This window comes from Calidris pugnax, unplaced genomic scaffold (genome assembly GCF_001431845.1).
Source record: "Calidris pugnax isolate Ruff unplaced genomic scaffold, ASM143184v1 scaffold185, whole genome shotgun sequence".
Lineage (NCBI taxonomy): Eukaryota > Metazoa > Chordata > Aves > Charadriiformes > Scolopacidae > Calidris > Calidris pugnax.
This window is the reverse complement of record NW_015090903.1, coordinates 374,793-400,663: the sequence shown is the minus strand read 5'-3', so window position 1 is coordinate 400,663 and position 25,871 is coordinate 374,793. Positions and strand designations below refer to the sequence as shown.

At 39.2% G+C, this 25,871-nt stretch overlaps 1 protein-coding gene across 1 annotated transcript in view; it reads right to left on the bottom strand.

Moving 5' to 3' along the window:
- COL25A1 (collagen, type XXV, alpha 1) overlaps positions 1–25,871 on the bottom strand; it is a 333,672-nt gene that overhangs the window by 12,559 nt on the left and 295,242 nt on the right. Inside the window, exons 21-32 of the mRNA XM_014948992.1 lie at positions 21,831–21,893; positions 20,821–20,889; positions 17,540–17,584; positions 16,282–16,359; positions 13,166–13,189; positions 11,651–11,695; positions 10,121–10,165; positions 9,741–9,821; positions 8,947–9,009; positions 6,777–6,827; positions 6,255–6,281; positions 1,297–1,350 (exon numbers count right to left, since the gene is read on the bottom strand). Coding sequence (XP_014804478.1) covers positions 1,297–1,350; positions 6,255–6,281; positions 6,777–6,827; positions 8,947–9,009; positions 9,741–9,821; positions 10,121–10,165; positions 11,651–11,695; positions 13,166–13,189; positions 16,282–16,359; positions 17,540–17,584; positions 20,821–20,889; positions 21,831–21,893 — 645 coding nt within the window. The remainder of the gene's footprint in view (positions 1–1,296; positions 1,351–6,254; positions 6,282–6,776; positions 6,828–8,946; positions 9,010–9,740; positions 9,822–10,120; positions 10,166–11,650; positions 11,696–13,165; positions 13,190–16,281; positions 16,360–17,539; positions 17,585–20,820; positions 20,890–21,830; positions 21,894–25,871) is intronic.

Here is a 25,871-nt window from a genome sequence, read left to right as displayed (position 1 = left end):
ACTGCTTTATATCACAGCAGATCCTCTCCCCTTTGTAACTACTGCTTGTCAACAGCTGTACACTTATTATGGCTTTGGATGCTTTCAAAAGAACAAAATAATTATAGTTATGTTCCATACACTAGAAGAATAGTTTATATTGTGGCACATGGGTTTTGAAAGAAATTTCAACCCGTAGCACATACACACATCCTTCAAGATAAAAGCTCATATTGCAAGAATAAAATGCACAGTATTTATATATTCATACATGTATATCTCATCTAAATTATCTCCTGAAGTTCAGAAGATGATGTTCAACTATCTTTTCACAGAGCTGATAGAAAAAAAAGTTATGTCCTGGTTGAAAAAAGGACTTGACTCTGTAATTCTCTAGGAGAAAAAGAAAAATATCCAAGTCCGTCAAATAGTTAATTAGTGTGAGTGGTAACTACAGTCTACTGTTCCTATTTCGGACTGTGCTGTGTCTTGTATTTATTTCTCAACACACAGCTCTGTAAAAATGAATCATCGAGTCACATACACCTTTCTCAGCTGTGCTGCTGGTAAAGCTAACTGGACCTGTGCCATCTGCCTTAACACAGCAAGTCTGAAGTTGTTCTAGCACAGCTGTTTTGTTCAAGTGAGAAATTCAGAGAGACAAAATTCTGGGCTGGCAGAATTTTGGAGGTTTTAGTTAGTGTAAGGTATCATCTTTTGTTTCGTTGTACAAGTTGATGGTTGTATTGTTGAAGATGATTAAGGTCCCTATCCCATCTCCACTGCAGAAAATCTACTGCGAATATTTCAAATGAAATAGGAGGGGTCCTATCTTGTAAGCTTAAAATAAAGGAAGAAAAGTTCAAATTTTATCGAGGTTAGGGTTTTTTCAAGATAAAAACATTTAAGTGCAAAGAGGTGAGAAATACTCCCTTTTTTTTGCCATTGCATACATATATAATCAAATCACACTATTTTCTTTTATCCCAGTTTGCTCTCTCAATCCATTTAAACAAAATAATGAAACCGACAAAAATTACGCTCTGTGCAGCACCATGAACTTGAAAGTCCTGTAAGTTTCTTACTGATGAGTTATTACAAAACAGCAGCTCCTCTGAAGTTAATGAGTTACAAAATCAACCCTTCAACAGATAAATGTGTGTGTAACTAGAACATGTATACAATTCAGGGCTGATTCTTAACCAGATGAGACACTGGTCTGTTTAGTAACATCTGGGCACACTCTCAGTAGCCGTATGACATTTTGCCATCGTGGCAGTCGCTTTGTAAGGAGAAGCACACAGAAAATACACTTACTCTGTCTCCTTTAGGACCTGCAGGGCCATGGGGACCAACTGGGCCATCTACACCCTACGAAGGAAACAAAGAGGGTAAGAGAGAGGTCTCCTTCTTTACAAGTCTTTGGTCTTAATAGCTGTCTTCTAGCCAAGAACTAACATGGAATCAGTCTTCACCAGTTGAAAATTCAGACTTCATTGTGATGGGATGTGGCCAAACAAATCTAGTAGACTTTCGAGACTCCCCCTATAAACTCTCATGTTCTGAGATAACCCATCTTTCTTCTAGTTGGATTTTACTTTATTCTTGGAAGTCATCAGATTTACAAAGATTTAAAATTATTGAAAGAACAAGGGTGAAAGATTTTTTTTTTAAACTTCAATTATTTAAAAAATTGAAATATCCACCTGAAAGCAGACATACTTCTTGCAGTGATCAATGGGAGGTTTATAGAAGCCTTCAAATACATAACTCCACTCTTTTTTCACTTTATCCAGTTATCATTATAAAAAGCAAAGAATTTAACACCTTTGTTAAATTCAAGAATGCCTGCAGCAGAACCCCAGCACATCTGCATCCATTTCACTGATTCCATATTAGCTTTAAATAAGGAAGTTTTCCTTGGTAAACCAAATCCCTGACCTTACTCAGGAAAATAAGCATCCCAACCAAGGCAGTTATCCAACCAAAAAAAAAAATCAAAACCAAACATGCTCCTTCTACTGAGAATTACATTCTCCTTCCCCCACGCATTGCCCTAAGAGTTTGCTGGAAGCCCCATCTTCTACAGGATGGGAAATGTCTGTGGCGTTTGGCCTTCCTCCGTGCCGTGTGGGACCATGGCTGGTGGAGCTCCTGAGGAGACACAGACTGGGTCACAAAGAAATGAGACAGAAAGACGAGGGACTCACCCGGGGTCCTGGCTTCCCGTCTAAGCCAGATGCTCCCTGTGTGGTTAGGTGGAAGCATGGATGATGGGTACAACACACCAATGACAAGAACGGGAGATTAGTAAGTGGTGCTGATGAATAAACACAATTCAAACGTACAGTACAAGTTGTGAGGGGGGTTCTGGAATGGGCATCACGTTACTACAGCGTGTTAGTTAAAAATTCACAGAAAACATCAAGACTCTGATTCTCTTTTCTCCCATCACTGACCCCCCCCTGCCTTCACATCACAGTGTATTAGACCAGAATAATATCCGGCTATAGGAGTGCTACAAGCATCAGATGTCAGGCTGTTTTTGAGCCTTAACACGCAAATATTTGCTTTGTAATTTACTTGCACGCTTTCTAGTTTGTAAATAATGACAATACTGAATACTGTACTACACAAAGAAAGAAAAATGTACGTTAACCGCCATAGGAAGTACTTAAGTGCAAGAATAGTGCATTATGCAGCCAGCAAAATCTGGATCCTGACTATAATGGCCTCATTCATTTCCAAGAGCCCGGGAGACAATCCCATTTCCTGTTTTCCCAATATACTCCCAGTTCAGAGCAGAGCCCGGGGCTGGAAGTGGGAAGCAGCCGGCACTCGCAGGCTGTTTGCTTCGGCATCCTCGGGGACGGCGTGACCTCTGCTGGATTTTAGGCGAATGACAGAGCAGCAGCGAGAGATCTGTCCCACCGCGGCTGGGGCTGAGGGGACTAAAGCTGGTTGGGACACGGGGAATAACCTGGGCCAACTCCCCTCTTCCCCCCTACAAAACAAACAAACCAACCCCAACCCCCCCGCCATACCAAAAAATAAAAAGGAAAATTAAGCAAAAAGCCTCATTAAAGGCGAAAATGAGCCATCTTTACAAAGTCAAATACTTGGACTTTGCACCTTAAAATGACATTCAGAAAAAGTGGCAAGCAAAAGCAAGCCAAGATCTAGATAAAGCTTAAAAACTAATGGCGTATTTTGCTCTGGGTTAGAATAAACATTTACTGCAGAACCAAAACTTTCTTCTTCTTTTAGCCATTTTAAGGAGGTTGGCTCAGACCTACGAAGCTCCCTCTCTACATAACTGTAACTATCATCTTGAAAATGATAATTTTTTACAAAATATGTTAAAACTGTCAGTGACGTTGATCATTCTGGAAAATATTAATCTGAGGAGTTTGGTTTCCTTTGGGTCAACTACGTCTTTTTCCTCCATTTTGCTATTAACAATGTAATCGCATGGAGTAATCCTCATGTTAAAGAAAAAAAGAGAAAGAAATAAAGAACTAATGAACTCTTTTGTGAGGAAAAAATAAATCTAACTTTTCAGAGTCCTTTCAAACACACAGAGTAAGCACACAAAGTATTTTCTCTTTTGTCAACCTTAATTTTAAGAACCACAGCGTTCCACATGAAAATTTATTTTTAAGGTCCTTCATTTCTTTTTAAGACAAAATTCATGCCAAACACTCAGAATGGAAATTTTCTAAAGAACAAGGTGAAGGTAACAACCCACCATCATTGATGAATGAGAAAAAAAATACAATAAAATCCCCTAAACCAATTTTTAACTTTTCTCAGTCAGACCTCTCCATTTTAACTGCAGAAGTGCCAACAGGAAGAATAACCAAAAAGACGGGGGGGAAAGGGAAGATTCCTTTTTCAAGGCAAACACCACACAACACTTAAATAACAATATGACTAATGTAATGGGGGCGATGGCATCCTTGTGACACTGAACACTTCCAACTGACACGTAACAACAACCTGACAGCACTGGGTGTTACAGGACATTACAGCACAAGATTCGGGGCAAAACAAAACAAGACTGATGCTCTGCTCTAAAATGGTATATTCTGTGTATGCTGTTGAGTAAACCAGAGTTGTTCATCAGGAGTAGAAAGAGAAGTTTGCACTGAGATTGAATAGTTGGGGTTTTTTTACTTACTGGAAGACCAAGGGGCCCTCTGTCACCCTTTTGACCTGGTTCACCCTTCAATCCTTTAAGACCATTTAACCCTGGTTCACCCTAAACGTAAAAGTATAAATGCCAAATTTTTGGTGTTGTAATGGGTGTTTAAGCTGGGATATAAGAAGCCAGTCTCAGAAATAGCTGCAAATTCCAGTTTGAAACAAGGACACAAATTCAACCTTCTCAGCCTGCTGGCAATTTACATACTGCTCACTGGGCAAAAGCACTTGGGAGGTGTCTGCTGGAGATTTAAAATCTGTGTGAAAAAAAACTACAGGAAACTTATGAGTCACAGATTCTTGTCAATCTTTTCCTAATAATTATCACTATAGTTAGATGGTTTGAATTAAGCATGAGTTTCAGGGGTTTTTGGAATTTCCTCAAATCCCATAAAACACCCTATACAGATAATTCAAACTGAAAGAAAACTTTCAGAAGAATAAACCTCAAAACTGAAGGCTTCTCCAGTGGGATCTCACTGAAAATTACATTTTGTAAGGAAGCAATATTTTTTTTCTTATGGCAAACTGGAATTTGCAGCAAAACCTTACATAAAGATATTTTAAACCTTTAAGCACACATAATTAAACAGTAACCAATTAAAAGAAGCAGTATAGGTAATACAATGCCAAGCTATTTGGGAGGTCCACGGTGTTCATAGAGAGAAGTTTAAACAACATAAGAAATGGCACTTGTTTTCTTGTGATTGTTAAATTATGGATCGGCTATTACATTAAACATCACTAAGAGGATAATGGTGGGCTTGGAACTGCCAATAAATCATTCTCCCATCAGGAAAAACTACCTCAGCACGAGGCCTGCCCAGTCAAAAAGCATGTTGACCATGCCTGCCTCTTTTGGGAAACAGAAATACGTGGGTATTTAATCCAGACTGCTCCCCACGGCCTTGTTCCTAGGTTCCCCTTTGATGTGTTAGGTTACCTTATATCATATTCATATTTGAAAAAAAAAAAAAAAAATCTGAATAGAATCTAGTCTGCTGCTTTAAGTAACTCCAGACCTCATCTGCCTGCTTTGCACCCTGCCTAAGTAGCCACTTCTTCATTCTTCTTCTGTTTGACTCAATGTGACTTTCAGAGTGGTAGCACTGAAAAAGCTCAAGTTTTGGAAACAGACCTGAGAAATCTCACAAAAGCCCGAGTCTCAGGCCAAAAGCCTGAGGTAAGGCAGGGCTGGTGCTAAGATGGAACAGACTTGACTTCAAAAAATGATTTATGATTCAGGCTTCTTGCGCCAAGGTAACACAAACAGGCTCATAACGATTCAAACCTGTGATTTTCTGTCTCACACCTTCAAAAAACAAAACCAAACCAAAAACTAAACCAAAAAAAATGCCCTTCCTCTTATTTATTTTTTGAGAAAGGTGCATGTAATTAGGGAGCCATAATGATTAAAATGCTCATGCCTGACAACACCGCTGGCCCTAATGATTGCTATGCCACAGTGTCACACTGAATTTTAGTTTACTAGTGATTACTGAACTAAAGCACAGATTTAAATATTCCAACTCTGCCAAAACCTGCTTCCCCCCTCCTCAGCTGTTTTCATGGGCTTAGAGAGTCCCCACAGTGTATCTTCACGTACTATGATGTGGAAAATGTTCAAATAGTATTGAAGCCCTGCCTGATCAGGACATTGGTACTGGAACAAGTAGGAGATGGAAGAGAGCATAAAGAAGCATGAGCTTATTTGACTCCATTTCCTGAGTGTCTAACACTCTTCTATGTTCAAAAGTACTTCTAATTGCAAGTGGAATGAGTAGCTTGGCCATAAACAGGAAACTACATAATTTAGTGCCATATCACAAATATTAATACAAAAACTGGGTTCAGCCAGTGCTCAGGAGAAATATTGTTCAGAAACGATCAGTGAAAATTTAACAAGCTTTTAAACTATCTGCTAATATTAAAATCTGCTTTAAGGTTTAAGAATATCAGAAACCTTTATTACATGAGGCATAAGACAAAACATAGGTGCATGCATTAAAGAACAAAGCATGGCACTTCACAGACATCAAGAACTTGACTACTCAAGACAGCCATTAATTTACCTTTGGGCCAGGCAGTCCATGAGGTCCCTGAAAATAAAGATACCATTTTTCATTAACGGAAATAGGCCACACATTTTTAAGAGTTTGTTGCTTTATAGGGGTGCAAGCTGCATCTGTATTTTTGTCCTCGCAAATGAAATGCAGCTGTCAATAAAACAACTGTAAACACCTAATTCAGAGAATGAACCAGACCTAGGCATGTGCAATTTGTTCCTCTACTTCCCATGAATTTTAAGACATGCAGAAAAGGTCCTAAACTACGTCCCTCTCTAACGGTCACATACTCTCATAGCACTTCAATTAAGCAGGCATTAAAATGACAAGAGAGCTTAAGCCCTTTGTAGCCCCACTCTTCCTCCCAAGCTTACCATAGGGCCTGGAGGACCATGTGGCCCTGGTGGTCCAGGTGGTCCTATCATCTGCAGATAAAAAACAATGGCATTAAATAATGTAAAGAACTCCCTCACAAATACCAAAGAGAGCTTAAGCCCTTTGTAGCCCCACTCTTCCTCCCAAGCTTACCATAGGGCCTGGAGGACCATGTGGCCCTGGTGGTCCAGGTGGTCCTATCATCTGCAGATAAAAAACAATGGCATTAAATCATGTAGAGTAAAGAACTCCCTCACAAAGACAGACTGACCCTTCTCTTGGCAGGCAAACACAGCAATGCAATGGTGCACATCGACAGCCTATCTAGAAAGGATTTTAGGAATGGGAATTATTTTGATGCAAAAGACAGGGTACCTGAAAGGTAGATTTGCCCGTGCCATATGGCAGCACGCCTGTCTCCTGATTCTTACTCCTAGGGCCTAAGATACACTTTAAGACACTATGGGGAAAAAAAAATCTCTAAAACAAATAGTACTGAGCAGGGATACTTGAATTTTTAATATTTTATGGTATGTCCTCCTTAGTTGTCCCTATATTACAAAATCTACAGAAACAGAAGAAGATGATGTGTGATTTTATTCCTCCCCAATACTGATGAATGGAAAAGATACTAAATTCAAGCTAGGGTTTGGCATATTTTCAAAATTGCCCTTTGTCTCTCCTTTTATTTTACTTAGCCCACTTGTACCAAGAATTCCCTAAAATCACTAAAACAGGTAATGAGGTTACTCAGCACTTAGCGCATGCATATTCTGTGTTGGTTTTCTGTGTTCCTAACAAACCCATGGAAGAGAATTTCATGATGATATTTACAGTTTGATATAATTTCTCATCCCGAGTTTAATCCTAAAGGGATGTTATCCCTAATCCTAAAGGTGGCAGCAGGTCAGGAATTCCTATTCCAAAATTGGGCATCCACACTCCTGCTTAACCCCTCTGCTACACCAGCCGTTGGTGATGGCAACAGCGGAACCAAATGGGTTTTGAAATGTCAGACACATCTCCCAAAAACACCCAGGGCATGGCACCACTGACAAGGCAGTGGTAGTTAACTTCTGCTCTGAGGTTTTGAGGTTTCCTAACTTACTGTGCTCTGACAATGTTAACATCCAGGTAATGAGGTTACTCAGCACTTAGCGCATGCATATTCTGTGTTGGTTTTCTGTGTTCCTAACAAACCCATGGAAGAGAATTTCATGATGATATTTACAGTTTGATATAATTTCTCATCCCGAGTTTAATCCTAAAGGGATGTTATCCCTAATCCTAAAGGTGGCAGCAGGTCAGGAATTCCTATTCCAAAATTGGGTATCCACACTCCTGCTTAACCCCTCTGCTAGACCAGCCATTGGTGATGGCAACAGCGGAACCAAACGAGTTTTGAAATGTCAGACACATCTTCCAAAAACTGAAAGCCTTTTTTTCAAGTGAAAACAAGCAGAACAAGATGAATTACTGTATTAATTTGTAGTGCATTTATTTTCATTTCTGAGAGAGAGAGTTAGAGACACAGTGCACCCAGCATGTCCCACTATGGCAGGAGGTAACCACTCTGACACCTCAGAACTACGGCTCCAGATACCCAGGGCATGTCACCACTGACAAGGCAGTGGTAATTAACTTCTGCTCTGAGGTTCTGAGGTTTCCTAACTTACTGTGCTCTGATAATGTTAACATCCGTATCAAAAAGGTACTGTCTTTATGGGGAGGGGTTTTTGTTTGGTTTGGGGTGTGGGTTTTTGGTTTGTTTTGGTTTTTTTAATGCCTTTCTAATGCTTTGACAAATCAGGAGAATGTCTGGTCCCACAAAACTCATTTCTATCCTGGGTTACATGTCACTATTCCTGACATCACTGAAGTCAGTCTAGTCTGGTTCTCACTGGACTTTGGGAGATCCCCAGAATACAAGCTGTTGAGAGAGATTTAGGTGGGGTTTTTTTTCCATCAGTTTTATCTCTCTGTTTTATCTTGCAAAGCATTTATCTTTTGATTCATTACGGAGCCAGAAAGCTTTCACCGAAGTGAGCAGGGCTGTTGTTCATAGTGAGAGAATAGAACAGAAGAGGATTATATCTTTAGGATTTCTTAAACAGTATTTAGCTCTACAACCAGATCTGTCCATTCTCAAAAGGGCAAATGATTATTCAAAAAAAAAAGAAAAATAACACTGAAAGTTCAAGTGTAGGAACCATCAAGGATGTCAGGAAAGATCAGTCATGAAAATGAAGTATTGTTCAGAATGGAAAGCTGGAGCACCATTGCTGGATTCCTGTGTTCACAGCAACACCGCGCTGAGACTTACTGAAGGACCTTGGGCTCCAGGCAAACCAACGTCTCCTTTTTCGCCTTTCATACCATTGGCTCCCTACAAAACAGCATTTATAAGCAGCTTTAATCTTATCAGCATTCAATCTAGAAATGATAATACTTATTTGCAAGTAATTGTAATTTTTTGAAAACCATAATACAGCTGACATATAGTGGGATTATTTTTTTATTTACTTTGGTGTTACTTTATTAATAAATGTTAACAAATGTAAAGGTATGCTTTGATTTGTCAGCTATCAATTGTAGCACGATATTTATCACAAGTCCTTAAACTGGCATTCCATTCATGATATATTGCACTTTGGATATAGTTTTGGAATTGTTTCTATATTTACTGCGAAATTTCACTTGTACATACATAGGTGTATAGGAACAGGGTGAATGCATCCCGTAAATATTGATGCATTTTCTCTCCCCTCCTCAATCAAAGTCATCTGAAATTCCTGGCAAGTGTTCAAAACACAGCTCCTTTCTCCCACAAGCTACACTTGCCCAAGTGGTGCTGTACATTACAAGGGAGGTACAAATCTGATCAGCCTGCCAACTCATCTCTTCCTGAACCAATGTCATGTTTGACCACAAGTGGAATGAAAAATTCTGACCATCTCACACCTCCTCCTAGATTAGCTGCAGAACAATCTCAGAATTTTCCTCCCCAGTGCTTTCTGTCCCATTTGCAATTTATCAGCACTGCTGGAAATTCTTGACAGTGGAAGAGAGAAAAAATACAAGTATTTTAGCTAAAATGAATTCATTTTTCATACTCACTGGCAGGCCAGGCAGTCCGATTCCTCCCTTTTCTCCAGGCATTCCAGGATCACCTGTATCTCCTTTTGAGCCTTTAAGACCCTAAAATACATACTTATTTAGTAAATTGTGTAAAAAAAAGAGACACCAACAGAATTCTAGCTTTGATTCTAACAGAGTAAGTCATTCTACAGATTGACTTTTGTTGTTGATATCTAGAAATACAACCATTATTAGACCTCAGAGTATGCAGCAACACAATAACGAACTTTATTAACTACTATCCTATTATTATTTAGATCATAAAATCTCAGCTACAACTTGGGATCACATAAATAATCTCCTGAAATAACCTCTGGTTGCTCACATGACCCACACTCCATGATCTATGCATACTGTACCTGCTCCCCATCAACTCCTGGAGTTCCTGGGGATCCTGGTTCACCCTGCAAAGGATAAGATGGAATTGGATTATCTCAGTTGTCCCCAGACATTAGAGGAAAGAGGCAGTGATAAATGAACTAAACTGCTTAGTAATGTCTGAGATTAGTAAATTGCTACAATTAGCAGCAATAAAACCAGAGAATATTGGGTCAAAAAGAACGGTCTATATGCAATACCTTTATGCAACATGTTGAATAAATAGCCCTGCTGCTTAGGCCAGTACATGTATTTTGGGTTGTATAAAGGCCAGACAAGTGCATAAGAAGAAAGAAAAAAAGAAGAAATCCCAGAAACCTGGGAAAAAGACCGCAATCCAATGGAAACTTTGTCAGTTACTGTAATAAATATGGAATCACAGCTCTCAATATAGGTAGGGTAGAGAGAGATTTTGTGTTTTCTTTTCCTGGCTAATACAAGTCACCCAGTGAAGGAGTCCACATTCACAACGTTGCCCTGTCTCCAAGGGAACAAGTTACCTTGATGGGTATAGACTATGATATTAGAAAGAAACTCCTGTTAGGTTGAATTCTGCTCTACATCATTAATTTTGGATGGGAATGCTCACCCACATGAAGGAACACAACAACCTCTTCCATCCTCCATCTCCTCTGTGTTTTACAATACACTCCAGGCTGCAGAAAAGCTGGGTAGATCCTAATGCAGAAAGCCATTTCTGCACACTGAGCTGTGTATTCCATTATCAAGTTTCATGTAGAAGAATAAACCTGGTTTCTCACAATTTATCAAAACAATTAACATGTATAATGTGATGTATTTCCATATGATACCTTGGATGAAGCCTAAAACTGAAATGTGTGTATTGTTATTAAAGAAACATATATTTACTCTTGGTAAAGTTTCGTGTGACTGATAAAAGATACAATATATCCAGTATTTAAAAAAATAGGAGAATTATCTCAACTAATTTAAAAACAATTAAGGAGGGTCCAGTAACTGCAACACTTTTTTTTTTTCCTTTCTAAAGCATAGGCAAATTTATTATTTAAATTTTATAGAACAGCACAGCATATGGTATTCATTGTCTCTGTGTGGGCTGTTCACTAAGAGTTCTGGTCCTCTGCACAGCACCAGCCAGGTGGGATTAGCAAACCTGGGTTTGCAGCCAGGCTCCTGCCCACACGTGCCTGTTTTAATTTTTACTGACATTAGAAAATACTGTGCTTATTTGGGTTGGGACCACTGTAATATAAAGCTGCCCTTATATACTCTGGCCAGAGGTGCTTTGCACACAGTTTTGTCTACCTCATTCCCACCCAGCCAGAAGTGATGGATGCTTAGGAGCCACTCTGATTGTCACAGAGTCCTGGGGAAGAGCCTCAGTGCAGATCCATGGGCCAGATTTGGTAAAAATTACAGTTAAACATGGTGTACAGGAGAGCTCCCTGGATACGTGTGCACACATCAGTTAAAAGAAGCAGAAAATACCTTCAGCCTTAAGATACAATGGGTAAAATAAGGAAGATCACCTTTGGCCCTTGCAGCCCTTGGGGTCCCGGTGGTCCTGGTGGCCCCTAAACAAAAACATACAAACCTCTCAGCTTTTAAATAAATTCCTGCAGGACTTGCCACGTAAACACAGGCTGAATGTTAATACAGGTACCGTAACAAAATGGGTTAGATTTTTAACACAAGGGGAACCAAGACTAGTTATGGACAAGTTGTTAATTTATGATGACTCTCAATAAACAGAAGGGTATCACAAAAATCAATGATAACAAAACCAGTGCAGTTCATCTTCTTTTAATAAAGTCCTGCTGCTCCCATTGATGAGGTGGCAAAGCTCCTCTTAATGGCAGGGAGGTCAAAACTCATCTCACCCACATTTGTGAGCGCTCACATCCTGATCCAAAACAAGCCACGCTCAGGAGAAACCTCCAACTGAATGCAAAGAGGATTCTCCTAAAATATCTTAAGTGCATTTGGGGATACCCAGAGCTGTGTGAAATTGCCATGGAATAAATTGTAACTATTTCTTTCGTTTCTACCTCGGGTTGCAGACATAGCGCCATGTATCAATTATTGGTCTGGATGGTGAACTGTGGGGATACTCTTAAAAAAAAGAAATAAAATTTAAAAATCCCCTACATTAATACACAGAGACCATTTGTACACGTGGGAAGATAGGACTAACAGCAGTCTGGCAGAGAAGAACTTGAAACAATAAGAAGAATAAAATAAGTTGCTTACACCAAGCCTGCAACTTCAAGGGAAGGCTGAACCGCAATACTATAAGCATCTCCAGCTGGTGTCAGTATTCTCAGTATCCTCAGGAATTGTGTCTGGCCTGATGTGGCTAAACCTCCCACAGAAATTGGCTGGAGTAAGAGCTCTGGAGCATTCAGCCATCCGCACATTCTGGGACAGGTGCTGGAAAATTTATCTTTATTTCTGAGATCTGATAAGATGGGGCAAGAGAATTCCTCACACTTGGGCTTTCTGCTTAGCTTTACTTATTTATAGTTAACTGAGACAGGCCTTTTTCAGAAAATACTTTGCATCTGGTCTGAAAACTCCCAAATGATGTTTCTTCACAAGCCAATTTGAAAAAAACAGTTTCTGCCCTGAAAATAAGGTTGATAACAGAAAATAGAAAACAGTCCTCAAATCCTGCTTCATGTTTCCTCTGGTCTCCCATGTAGACGCACACAGATGGGAACATACACCAAAAAGTCCAAAGCAGCTACTGGCCTAGACGTGTACCTACAGAAACACTGAGTTCTGTATTTTCCTGGTCTCTAACTCCAGTGAATTGAGGTTTTGCCATTAATTCAGCAGGAGCAGAACTGGTTCTATTGTTGAGTGGCTCTAGACAATGGGTTCTCTGTTATGGGAATGCCAAGCAAATAAATAAATAAATGCATGTGATGATGACCAAGGTCAACATCCAATGAAGACGTGTCCTGAACTGGCAGAATGATGACTACTCTACAACACGAAGGGGAGGTTCCACAACACACAGGAAGTCATGCGATAGGAATTACCGTGACAGTCAGGGTGGCAATCCTCTGTTGGCAAAACGGATTAACAAGAAACACCATTACCAGAATTGAACAAGGATAGAAATTATTCCGCTTGCTATAATGATCATCTCCACAAAACCTAAGCTGCACCTGGGAGACATCATGCCTCCAAAAAATAACAGTAAAAACCCATGTTGTTTTTAACTCTCAGTGTTCTACCAGCCCCTTGGCTTCTACGTGTATCAGGATTTTACATAAGCAAAGACTGCAGGTTCTCGTGCAATTTGAGAGATCAAATAAATGATAACTAAATAGCAAAATCATAGCAAAAGTCTTCTTTTTTTAAACTTTTTAAGAAAACATGACAAGTTTGTATCTTAAGTTTAATAAGGGGTTTGCCATATGTTTTGCATATCTGCAAAAATTTCTACAAAATCTCTGCAGATTTTGCACCAATGTTTAATTAAGAAATACATTTCCTAGAGTGGAGGTATAACATTGACTTTCATATAGAAATGCAGATGCACAAAGGAGTTAAGTTCTAAATGCAAAACTGCTGGTCTTCAAACTCATTATTGTTATTGTATTGCATTATATACTACAATTCTGCTTTAAATGTTTGGAAGGAAAAAAGACATTTTTATCAGGAAAAGAGGCAAAATATCTTGACCTGCTACTATTATTTTGCCAAAGAAGAGTCTAAAAGCAAGTGAGAAAGTGTTTAAATGTCATTAAAATGCTTGTCTATATTTTTAAACAGTAAGACCCCCAAATACTGCTCCTTGCACGTGCTTTGCTATTGACTGTGAAGAACCTACTGGCCTATATGGAACAAGAAACATTTAGCTTTTCTAGTTTTCCTATATGCAAACAAATATTTTCAAATCTTCTGTTTTAAGCTTTAAAGGAATCTTCATTTGCCAGTGAAACAATATACACTGTTGTCAAGAATCTGGAACCTGCTCAATGCAGAGTACTTAAAAAAAAATATGTTCTCTAACACATGGTTTTAATATATTGATGTCTATTTTTCATTTTAACATATTAGTGGAAATATATCAAGAACTTTAAAAATACTGAAAAATTCAGTTTATCTAGATATGAAAACCTAAAATAGGCATCGCAAATCAATGTTTATGTGTTTACACTAATGAGTTCCTTTTCAGCAGCATATTCAGATTTTAATATCTGATCCTGTAGTTCCTACAAAGGTTAAACTTTTGCAGCTACTACCTGTTGCCTTAGGAAATTCTGCAGAATAGGTCTGAAAAACAATTTCCATAGAAACAGGAATTTTCTATCTGGTCCTCCAAGTGAAAGCCACGCACACTCAGCAGGGGTCTTCCCCGAACTAAGATGACAATTTTAAGATTGCAATTTGCAGTGCTGATGGACCAGGAGGTCCTATTCTCCACTGACACATGAGATTGAGTAGGAGGCACAAGGCAAAGTAACTAAAATGTTCTGAAGCTTCTAGGCTGCTTGACGATTTATTACTCAATTCTAAAAAAGCAGACAGGCGGCAGACTCTTGTCAGCTTCTGCAATCAGCAGGCCAAATTTTGTGCAAGTTCACAGCTCAGTGCTGAAGTGCTGAGCACTGGAAGTTCTCGTAGGGGAGAGCTGCACATCTCAGAGCCCCTAGGAATTTGTCACCAGGAGACTTGGGAATGGGTGCTTGCCATCTGCAAGGACTAGGCTGGATTTGGCAAGGGTATAATCGATTGATCCTGTATAATCTTACTTATACCATCCTAGCACAGCCATTCCCATTAATATCAATTATTTGTTGCCCTGGATCAGAAGGTGATGACATTTGAAATGATTTGCAATGGGATAAGGGCCTCCTAATCTGTTTCAGTCACTGCAAGAGGCTTTAGTTGCTTTTTAAGACTGCTTTATGCGCTGCAGCTTTTCTGAGGAAGCTTGAGAGTAACGTCGATGCCACAGTTAAGACACAAAAAAATAATACAGGATATACAAAGGCTAAAGACTCTGGTAAATGCGTGTCTGGTAATATGATACATTAATTTTCAGCTACTTTAGGCATCTAACTCAGAGAGTGATACAAAAGACTGGAAGTTGTGAGTTTGAATTCCCTTAAAAGTAAACAAAATAAGACAGATATAATGCAGACCCTCAGAACGTACCTATGTAGACTTCCCTGTAGACACCCCTCACAATGAAAGAGTGGACTTAGCCTTAATGACATACAGGCTTTTAGATTTTAGCAAAAGCAGTGAGATTTATTTTTTTTTTTCCCCCAAAAGAGTCTTGAAAACCAAATGACTGGCCAGACATCTATCTGCTCCCACTGAGTAAATGCAAGAAAAAAAGTTCAGCCACTTCAGTGAGAAAATGATCAGATGCACAATGAGCCAAATTCAGTCTTCAAGTGGCACATAAGCAAACCATTCACTGTGGTGGGGTTATACTGCACAGCATTTGCATCTGAGTATACTGCAATGTAAATCACCTTGACTGCAATGACATGTGTCACCTTGGTACTTTGCTTTTATGCAAACACTCATTCATTGGTTTTGTAACCTCCTTTTAATCCTCCACACTTTCCTGCACACCAGTCAAAATAAGTTTTCTGGAAATGAATAAGCGGGAAGACCGGCGCTTGGTCTATTTAACATACTCAAGTTGCTGATTGAATCCACAGCTTGCTAATGGAACCATGTTACATGGTCTCCAAATCTCAAACATTCTGCTCTTTGCATTTTGCAGGAAGAGGAGGAGGAAAAGGAGGAAAAAAAAGAAATGTCAATATTATACTACATGAACTGAAAAGCAGACGCTCCTGTTGAACCTTTGTATGTGGTTTATTACATGAATTCAGCACTAAGCACCAGAGCCAGCAATGAATCAGCTTTATCCTCATTAAATGATGTCAATACTCTCCTGGGGAAATGAAACTAATTCACTCAGCTAAACTGTATCAAGGAAACAGTTTGTCTAACACCAAACAGCAAACCTGGTTTCCAAATATAGGAAGAGTTCCTGATTAATAAGCTCAGCAAATCTTTGCACACAAAATGTTTTCAAGGCCTACACAAAAGAGAAATACAATGATGGCAAACTGCTTTTTCCCAGACCAGACTAAGCCACTCCAGCCTCATTATGTTTGCATACCTGCAGAGCTTCACGGATATTGCCATTGTAATCAATTATCTCTGTTGCACCTTGATCACCCTTCTGTCCAGGTGGTCCCTGTAATAGATTTTCCGTAAAAATTTTGAGACACTTGCCAAAGACTACTCTAGACACTTAACTATAGACACATGCTTTGACTTAATTATGCCGTGTTGGAATCTTGTTGTACTTCAAATATATTACAACAAACCACAGAAGTTAACATTAAAGTTTGTTTCTAAAGGTATCATGGCTTAAACCCAGCCAGCAACCAGGTCCATGCAGCTGTTCACTCCTTCCCCCACCCCCAGTAGGGAAGGGAGAAGAGGGGCAGAAGGAGAGGGAAGAAAAAACCTCATGGCTCGAAATAAAGACAGTTCAATAGAACAGTAATGGAAGAGAATAATAATAATAAAGTAAAAATGGTCAGAGGATATACAAAATAAAGTGAAGAAAAAACCTCATGGCTCGAAATAAAGACAGTTCAATAGAACAGTAATGGAAGAGAATAATAATAATAATAATAAACTAATAATGGTAAAAGGATATACAAAATAAAGTGATACAACACAAGTTGCTCTCACCACCCAATGATCAATTGCCTCTCCCATCCCAAGCACTGACTGCAGATTCCTGCCCCATTCATGTACCAAGCATGACATCTATGGTATGGAATATCCCCCTGGTCAGCTTGTCCTGTCCATGCTCCCTCTCAGCTTCTATGGGAAGCTGAAAAAGTCTTTGACTAATGTGAACATTACCTAGCAACAACTAAAACAGTATGTGTTGTCAATATTCCTCAATATTCTTCTTATACCAAATCCAAACTACAGCAGCTACTAGAAAAAAAATTCACTCTACCCTAGCTGAAACCAGGAAAAAAGGAGAACAATTATTAAAGAAAGTTGAATATAAATCAGCAAGTCAGTACACAGGGACTTGTGCTGCAGTGGAAAATATATGAAGCCTCTGTTGCTAAACATTGAAGCAGTTCCAATACTGTAGTTCTGTTTTGGCTGTGAACAATGTCAGAAAGTCTGGCATGTAACATCCTGCATGTGACTTGTGAACAGGAGACTGCTTCAAAAAGCAGCAAGGGCTGTTAATCATATTAAAGACCAGTTAGCAACACCCATTCCACTGGAGTCAAATGACCAGTTTCAGCGGTTTAACTGGAGTCGCTGCTACAGCTTCAATTCATAGTGTGGCCTGAATCTACCAGTGCAAAACAAAGAGCTGAAACATGAAGTACACTTACCCGTGGACCTGCAGATCCTGTGTCACCTCTGTCACCTGTATCGCCCTAGGTAAAAATGATATTTGAAAATGGATATGCCATTTCACAATTTATCCCATAGTTCTTCCCTTTTAAATACGTTTGCCTTAAATAAACCAGTTTAGAAGGCTGTTCATCATAAAAAGAATGTGGATCTTAACTAATTAAAGGAAAAAATCCTTCAAAACCTGTGCACTGTAAAAGGGTTGTAAGGGTTGTAACACTGTCACTGTGTATGGTAAAATTGCCAGGAAAGACAATGTTGCATTTAGTTCTGTGTGAATTGTTAAGAGCAAGGTCTTGGGTTGGAATAAGAAATCCCAAAGAACCAGTAAAAGACAAATTACCAATTAAGTAATTTGTGTAACTTCCACATTCTTAATAGAACTATTATCAAAAGCTTTAAAAGAAAGCCAGAGAAATTAAATCAGTCTGAAAACACTCAACCACTTCTTCAAAGCTGTGTTTCAAAGTCTATAAACTTTTCTTTCTGTGATCACTTCTCCACTTTCTCAATGTCCCTGCTCTGAGTTTTTGCCCCCCCTACAAACACAATATTACTGTCAGCATCAGAATTCCTTTACTCCCTTCATGCAACAGGCTTAAAATCTTTACCATCTTACACACTGCTTTTTCTTATATGTTACATGTATGTTTCAAGCAATGGAGGGAATTTCGAACACTTATGCATTCATTACCAACATCCAGTGATTATGATTAATTTTATTTCACAGTCATTTTCATAGCAAGCTCTTGTTTTTTTTTTTTATTACTCAAAATTAATTTGGCTAAGATCTGCAACTTTTGCTCCTGTTGAAATCTATAAAATTTTGGTACAAGTCAGGGAAGAGTGATTAATTCATCAGTGGTAACGGAAAACATAGAATCCAGAAAACTTTCATGAGGCCATTGAAGGAATGCAGAGAGCAGTCTGGTGGCAGGAAATAATCAAGGTTGTGCCATCTGCCTTTCCTTTCAGTGCTGCCTTGGCAGCAGCTAGTGAACACATCATTGGAGCTGCTCAAAAATGAAGTTCCCAATTACTAGAAGATCCCAATTACTAGATTAACTTCTGTGGGCCAGATTATCAAGACAGGTATGCAGGTAAAATCAAAACTGTATATTTGTTTTTGATAAAAAGGGAACTGAATTAAAGGGAATAACCTTATCTTTTTGGTGCATTTGTGAGGTGCCCAGGTACTGTAGTCAAATGAGAGGCTGATTTACTCTTCTACTCTCACTCTGATGCTTTAATCAGCTCCCTCACTTTTCAATGTTTCTTTCTGGTGAGAATGAATGAGGTCGTGGCACTTAGTTAATTGTGCTTACACTGTGAATGGGCAGCTCTTCAAGTACCTTTCAAGTACTGTAAACACTGTCCTACCATCCTGCATCGTCTCATCATCTTTACTCTGACAGTGGACTCAATAAACACCTAAACAAATCTCTTTTCATTTTACTTTGACTCCATAATATAACATGGAGTCTAGTGAGCACAGTATTTGCACAGCAGATGAAGTAATAGGAAAGCATATATTTTATCTCTCCCTCTACATCTATGTGAACCAATGATACCTATATAGAGATGGATGGATGGATATAATCAAAGTAGCTTTTTAAAGCAGGTAAAGCAGTAACATAACCTAGAAGTCTTGCCTTCATAGAACTTCTGGCCATCATATCTCAGCTTGCAGTCCATGGATACCACTGGTTCCTAACTCACCAAAGTGTGGATCCATAAAATTTTTGTGAAAACCAACTAAATCTCCACAGGCAGGTGTTGCTTCCTAGCACGGGTGAGGACTAAACCACATTGGTTCCACAGAGATAAACCAGGTTGCATGAGGAAAACCAGAGCAGAGTAAAACAGATGTTATAACAGAAAAAGAACTAGAATCAAAGTGTTGAAAACACACAGGACTTTAATAGCTAAATCTCTAAGTCAGAAGGTTTCACCTTTAAAGAACACTGCAGACCGTTACAGGTTCTTTTAAAGAGTAAAGTGAAGTTTCTGTGAAACGTCACAAATAATTTCTCCTAAAAATCATTGTGTTAATTACTCCACTAAAGACAGTTTCTTTACTACTAACCTTTGACCCTTTGAGGCCTCTAGATCCCGGTTCACCTGTTTTCCCCTGTTTGAAGGAAGATAGACAGAAGAAATATGATAGAGAAATGGGAGTGCAGGTAAAATGAAATTAGTAATGACTAACTACCGTATGGAACAGCAGAAACACTTCATTTTATATGAACAAGATAATGAATCTGTAAAGGCACAAGATAATGAATCTGTAAAGGCACCAGATAATGAATCTGTAAAGGCACCTAGAGTAATATATTCTTTCACACCAGCATGCAAAGGCCTTCCAAAGGAAAAGTATGATTGGCATTAGCAAAAAGTAGACATCATTAACACTGGTATGCAGGAGTGACCTATGTCATTCCATAGCTCCTGAAAAATGACAGCTAAGAGACAGAGAAGACAGTTAAAAATCTTAAAATAAAGATATTAAAATAAAGTATTACCACAACTTTTTTTCTCAGTGGCTCAGATGAATACAAACTAATGGGCCAAAGAGCAAAGAATCATTGAATCATAGAATGGTTAGAGTTGGAAGGGACCTTAAAGATCATCGAGTTCCAACCCCCCTGTCCTGGGCAGGGACACCTCCCACCAGACCAGGTTGCTCCAAGCCCCATCCAGCCTGGCCTTGAACCCCTCCAGGGATGGGGCAGCCACAGCTTCTCTGGGCAACCTGTTCCAGTGTCTCACCACCCTCATAGGAAAGAAATTCTTCCCAATATCTAATCTAAATCTCTCTGCTTTTTTCCAAGAGGTATTAGGAAAAGAAAACTTGATGGTATCGACACAGTGGGAAATATTAAGACAATGCTAAAATGTAGTTAGAACGATCTTTTTTCTGACAGAGTTAGAAGACAGCATGCAAAATGGATTTTCTCTGCATTCAATAACTACAGTGGTTCAAGCTTCAATGCTGATTGTTAGGGACCCGGAGGTCAGGACTTTAGCAGGGATGAATTAGGCCAACTCCATGACAGTGTGTGTAGGTAGTGTCTTTGTAGACCAAATAAGAGTCCATTCAGACTGCAGGTCCATGGCTGTGAACACAAAACTGTCATCGTCTTCTGGACTGAAATGGATTATTTGGCAACATTTTCATTCAAAAGCTCACTCACCAAGTTTTGTGCTATTTTTCAGCTGCAAAACTAACAAAAACTTTCCAATGTAAAATCAGACTGACCTTTGGTCCAGGAACTCCAGGTTCACCTCGCTCGCCCTTCCCGACAGGGCCTGCCTCTCCTCTGTCACCCTATTGCAAGAGAGACACAGACATCACAACACACTGGGCAGCCTTCAGCACACCACAACTCAGAATGACCAAAGAAACCAAACCATCAGAACTAAACATTTTTGAGTTCATCTATGATTTGTAATGGGCTGGGGAACTATCCCCTGAGTAAACACAGTCTTCTCGAAGGCAAGAGAAGAGGGCTTTAAAATGGCAACGGAATCTCTAAGGTATTTTTTTCCCCTAATCTGAAAGGACTGGAATAAAGTTCCTCAAACTGTGAGACTGGTGTAGGATTCATAATATTCTAACTTTGCCATACAGTGGCAAAAAAACCAAAACCAAAACCAAACCCATAGTAAGAAAGAAAAACATACACATTTAGTGGATCTGTATTTTCAGAGTCTGGTGTGTAGTATCAAAGTTCTAATACCTGCACACGCTTTTGAGGTTTTTTTTCCAAAAAACATTTATGACAACACACAGTTTCTTTAGTCATGTATATTCTGCCTCTTGAACAAATAACTTTTGGGATGTTAACAGGAACAAAAGCAATGGATGAACTTAAGTTAGGAATGGATATAACATCTGCCTTCACATTTTTTGAGTACAACGACATGTGTATCATAGCACTGGTCCATGGACTATGACCTGCCACATTTCCAAGCACTGCATATACCGTGCTTTAACCAGAACTTTAAAATTCCTGGCCATTTACTGTATCATAGCACTGGTCCATGGACTATGACTTGCCACATTTCCAAGCACTGCATATACCATGTTTTAACCAGAACAGAATTCCTGGCCATTTATAAAACCAGATTCTGACTCAGCATTTTACATTTCTGGATAAAGACTCTTAGGCAGTTAGAACAGTCTTAGTCTCTGCTATGTGCTGAGGAAGTTGAATTCAGCATTGGCTCTAAGGGCTTCACACCAGACTGTTGGCCAATTACCCTTACCTTTGTTCCTGGCAGCCCTGGCAACCCAGGTTCTCCTTGTGGACCAATGAAACCCGGTTCACCCTTTAAAAATACAATATGAGAGGAATGTGAGATTATTAGATATACCCAGGTTCTCCTTGTGGACCAATGAAACCTGGTTCACCCTTTAAAAATACAATATGAATGTGAGATTATTAGGTACTTATCAGTATGCAATTACAGTAACACAAGTGTCTTTGGGGTAGTATTTTCCCTGTATTGCTTACAGCTCTCCAGCTGTGATGCAACAGTTACACAGACACACTTTCCATCATGAGTAACTTTCATCAGCACAAATTTCTTGTAGCAAGCCATCACACAGCCTGTGAAACACAAACGAAGCAGAAGGTGTCAAACATAGTTTTTATGAGGTTAAGGATTGTTAATATGCAACCTGGACTTTAACATAATATAGCAAACTAATATTAAAGCAAGTCTGAAAGCAGGAGGGGAGTTCTGGGTGATTCCTAAATCTAAAAAGGGATAGTTCATTTCAGTCTTGTGTTACAAGGTAGTTTTCTACTGCAGCATGTGAATGGATGGGCAGAGAGGGTGAGGGCATGAGAAAGCAATGACAAACGGAGAGGCCAGATGTTGCAATGTGTTTTCCAGGGAGATACTTAGCTGCATCATCCCCCAAAAGGAGATCACAGACTCATTTAGGTTGGAGAAGACCTTTACGTTCATTCAGTTGGATCAAAAGCAATTTAGGTTGGAGAAGACCTTTAAGTTCATTCAGTTGGATCAAAAGCGAAAAAGGGATAGTTCATTTCAGTCTTGTGTTACAAGGTAGTTTTCTACTGCAGCATGTGAATGGATGGGCAGAGAGGGTGAGGGCATGAGAAAGCAATGACAAACGGAGAGGCCAGATGGTACTGTTGCAATGTGTTTTCCAGGGAGATACTTAGCTGCATCATCCCCCAAAAGGAGATCACAGACTCATTTAGGTTGGAGAAGACCTTTACGTTCATTCAGTTGGATCAAAAGCAATCTCCTCTCAAGTCAGAGACTCCCAGCACCATGGTCCTCTCCCTCCTCATTCTGACAATAAAACACTTCAGTTCTCTGCACCTCGACAACTTCTCTGGCTGTGAACAGCTGGGAAAGAGCCACAGGTCTCCTCATTCCCTCTCTGTTCTGCCCACTTCTTGCCCATTCATTTGTACAAACAGAACAGAAAAATAGCAGGAATCAAGCTGACTTGCAGCAGAAGCAACATTAAGCAGAGGAGTCAGGACATATTTTATTACCTATCTCCATGCCTGAAGGGGGATAAGGGAAGATTAATAAGCCATATGTTTTCCTTCACAAACTCTCCTGAGCAAGGTTTCCCGCTATTTAATCTTGCATTTTTTCACATAAATTTGAATCAAGAAGATGTACCCACAAGCTATTGTAAATTTTAAAATCAGTAGTGTAACCAATTTAATAAAGATTTTTTTATTAGCCTTTTAACAATATAACTGAACTTAATAACTAAAAATCACCCATAAAATGCCTCTTTAAATAGCTAAAAGACATACGTGTCATAAACTTGTCTTGACATAATTACTAACAACATATTGAGAGAGTGAAGAGAAACAGTTGGATAATATTTCTCTTCACCTCTTAGTCTCCAGAGAAATACAGGTATGCTGCACGGGGCAAGCAAATTAGGAAGCATTCTTGCACATTCATTTGCGCTCTCATCAACAATCCATCATTAACAGTTCAAAGCAAAGAAGGTCTCTAACAAACCTATAATCAGAGAAATCTTTCCTGTGACTATTATCGAGGGCCTTAGCAATCTCTCAGTGACCTCCATTTAGATTATCAAAAAATACAACTGGATAATGAGTGTTCTCATTTGAAGTTCCATGGTTCAAAATATGATAACAAAGGAATAAATGAAGACAAATCTGTCATAGAGAAGCATCGCATTTTTCTGTCATAGGAACATAACCCTACAACTTATATAAGTCTTTGTAGCTGTCCCCACCAGGAAGAATAACATAAAGTTGTCATTGCAGATGGGAGCACTTTACTGTCAGTAAATGCAACTTCAATAATTTTATTTTAGAATAAGAAGGTACTTGATTGTCCCAAATTGTTTTAATATGACTTTACCAGGGCGAATATTTTGGCCATCTAATTATGACTTCAAGGCAGAAGAAATATGCTATGACTACATGATTCAATATTTTCAGTGGTAAGGCTTAGAAGTGTCATTCAGAGGTTGGCGCACCACTTTTGAGTTAAATTCTTGCCCTTTGCTCAGGACTATAAATCAAAAGTCCAAAAGTTCAAAGTCCACAAAGAAGTCCCACCTTCCCACAAAATCTCTTAGAGACAAGAAGAAAGTGCTTTGTGATAGCTAGTGGAACCGATAATGGAAGAAGCTCGTGGCTTGATTAGCATAAGGAGAACACAGATCTTACATGACACAGCTTTAAAACATTATTAAATGTCGAGTGGAAGAAGTGGTGTGTCAGGTGAGACTCAGAACTGACTGACTGGGTAGCAGCTCTGCTGAGAAAGATGTGGTGGTTATGGTGGGTACCAGGCTGAATATGATCCAACAGCGTACTCTCATCACACATGAAACAAACAGCAGGAGTTAGGACCCAGCTACATTAAGAAAAACATGCTCCTCTCCCTCTATCCACTGCTAGTGAGGTTAAGCAGATTAACAGATCTGTTTTGCCATCTGAACTAAGCTTCTAAGTAAAAAGACAACATGTTTGGACACTTTGAAACTAAGTCGTGTCCTCTCTAATATTTCAAATCTCTTGAGGGTAACCACAGCACAAGGCATTAACGGAAATGCTCACTGGGTGCATCTCTGCACCATTCAAAGTTAACAGAGGTAACAACTCTATCAGGTTTGTCTCGGGCATTTCTGTCTTGGTTACTCAGAAGAGAAACATTTACCTGAGAAGCAATGCCCGTTCTTCACACCTACTGTATCCTGCAGCTGTATTCGGCAAATATTGCTGGCTTCCTGCTTTATGTTATGCTTTATGCCAAAAAGAAACGAGAATCTATCAAAATTAGCACTACCAATGGCCAGGGAGAGACCATTCTGATTAGTCCCATCACACAAATGTGATGCCAGAGCCGCAGAGGCATGTGGTTAGGAAACCAAGGACTAAGGGGTTTAGGTTTTGTTTTAAATATATGATACATCTGTGAGTTAGGTGGCACAGCTGTAGGAGAGCAAGAGTAAAGGACTGCACTTTCATCTGACAACATCGTAGCTCTGGGATTCACTGAAGCATCTCCTGATCTTAAGTCTCCTGCTAAAATGAGCTCAGAATTTGCTCCAAACTACCGTGAAATGCTGAGTGGAACACAGGCAACCAGAGTAACCAAGAATTGCTTTTCTAAATTTATCTAAACATCTCCCTACAACTTCTTACAACAAAACCAACGTTTTATCCATTAAGAATATACCACAAGCTTCTTTGCCTGCTAAAGCAGGGGTGAGGAACACAAAATCTGAGAAGTTAGGTAGGTTTGGAAAGAAAGATGAGGTACTACCCCATTTGAATTACTGTTTGGCAACTGTGTAGAAAGCCATCAGCAAGTGACTACTCTCTGCGCATTTTAGTTTAAGCTGCTTAAAAATCACTGCTTAAAAACTACCACGTTGCACAGGAAGCCAACAAGATCAAATTCCAGTATTCAAACTTTATCTACTGTTAGGGCTTGGAGTCATTGGTATGAATCGTACCACACAGGCAACCTAGTATTAAAAAAAATAAAAATCAACAAGCTTGTGAATTGCTTCCATTTTACAGAAGTGATTTTTTATCTTTTTAAGAATAATTTTTAATATCTCGATATGTTAATATTTTAAGACATTAAGAGACTATCTCTATGCACACTCCTTTTCACCCTCGTGTCTGTGAACTATAGGAATACTAGTGGGCCAGACAGCAAATGATATACTACTACCCACAAAGCTCGTTAATGTTCATTTTCACCTTTTATCATAAAACATCTGAAACAGAAAAGGCCCCTATAATGGCATGCTGTACA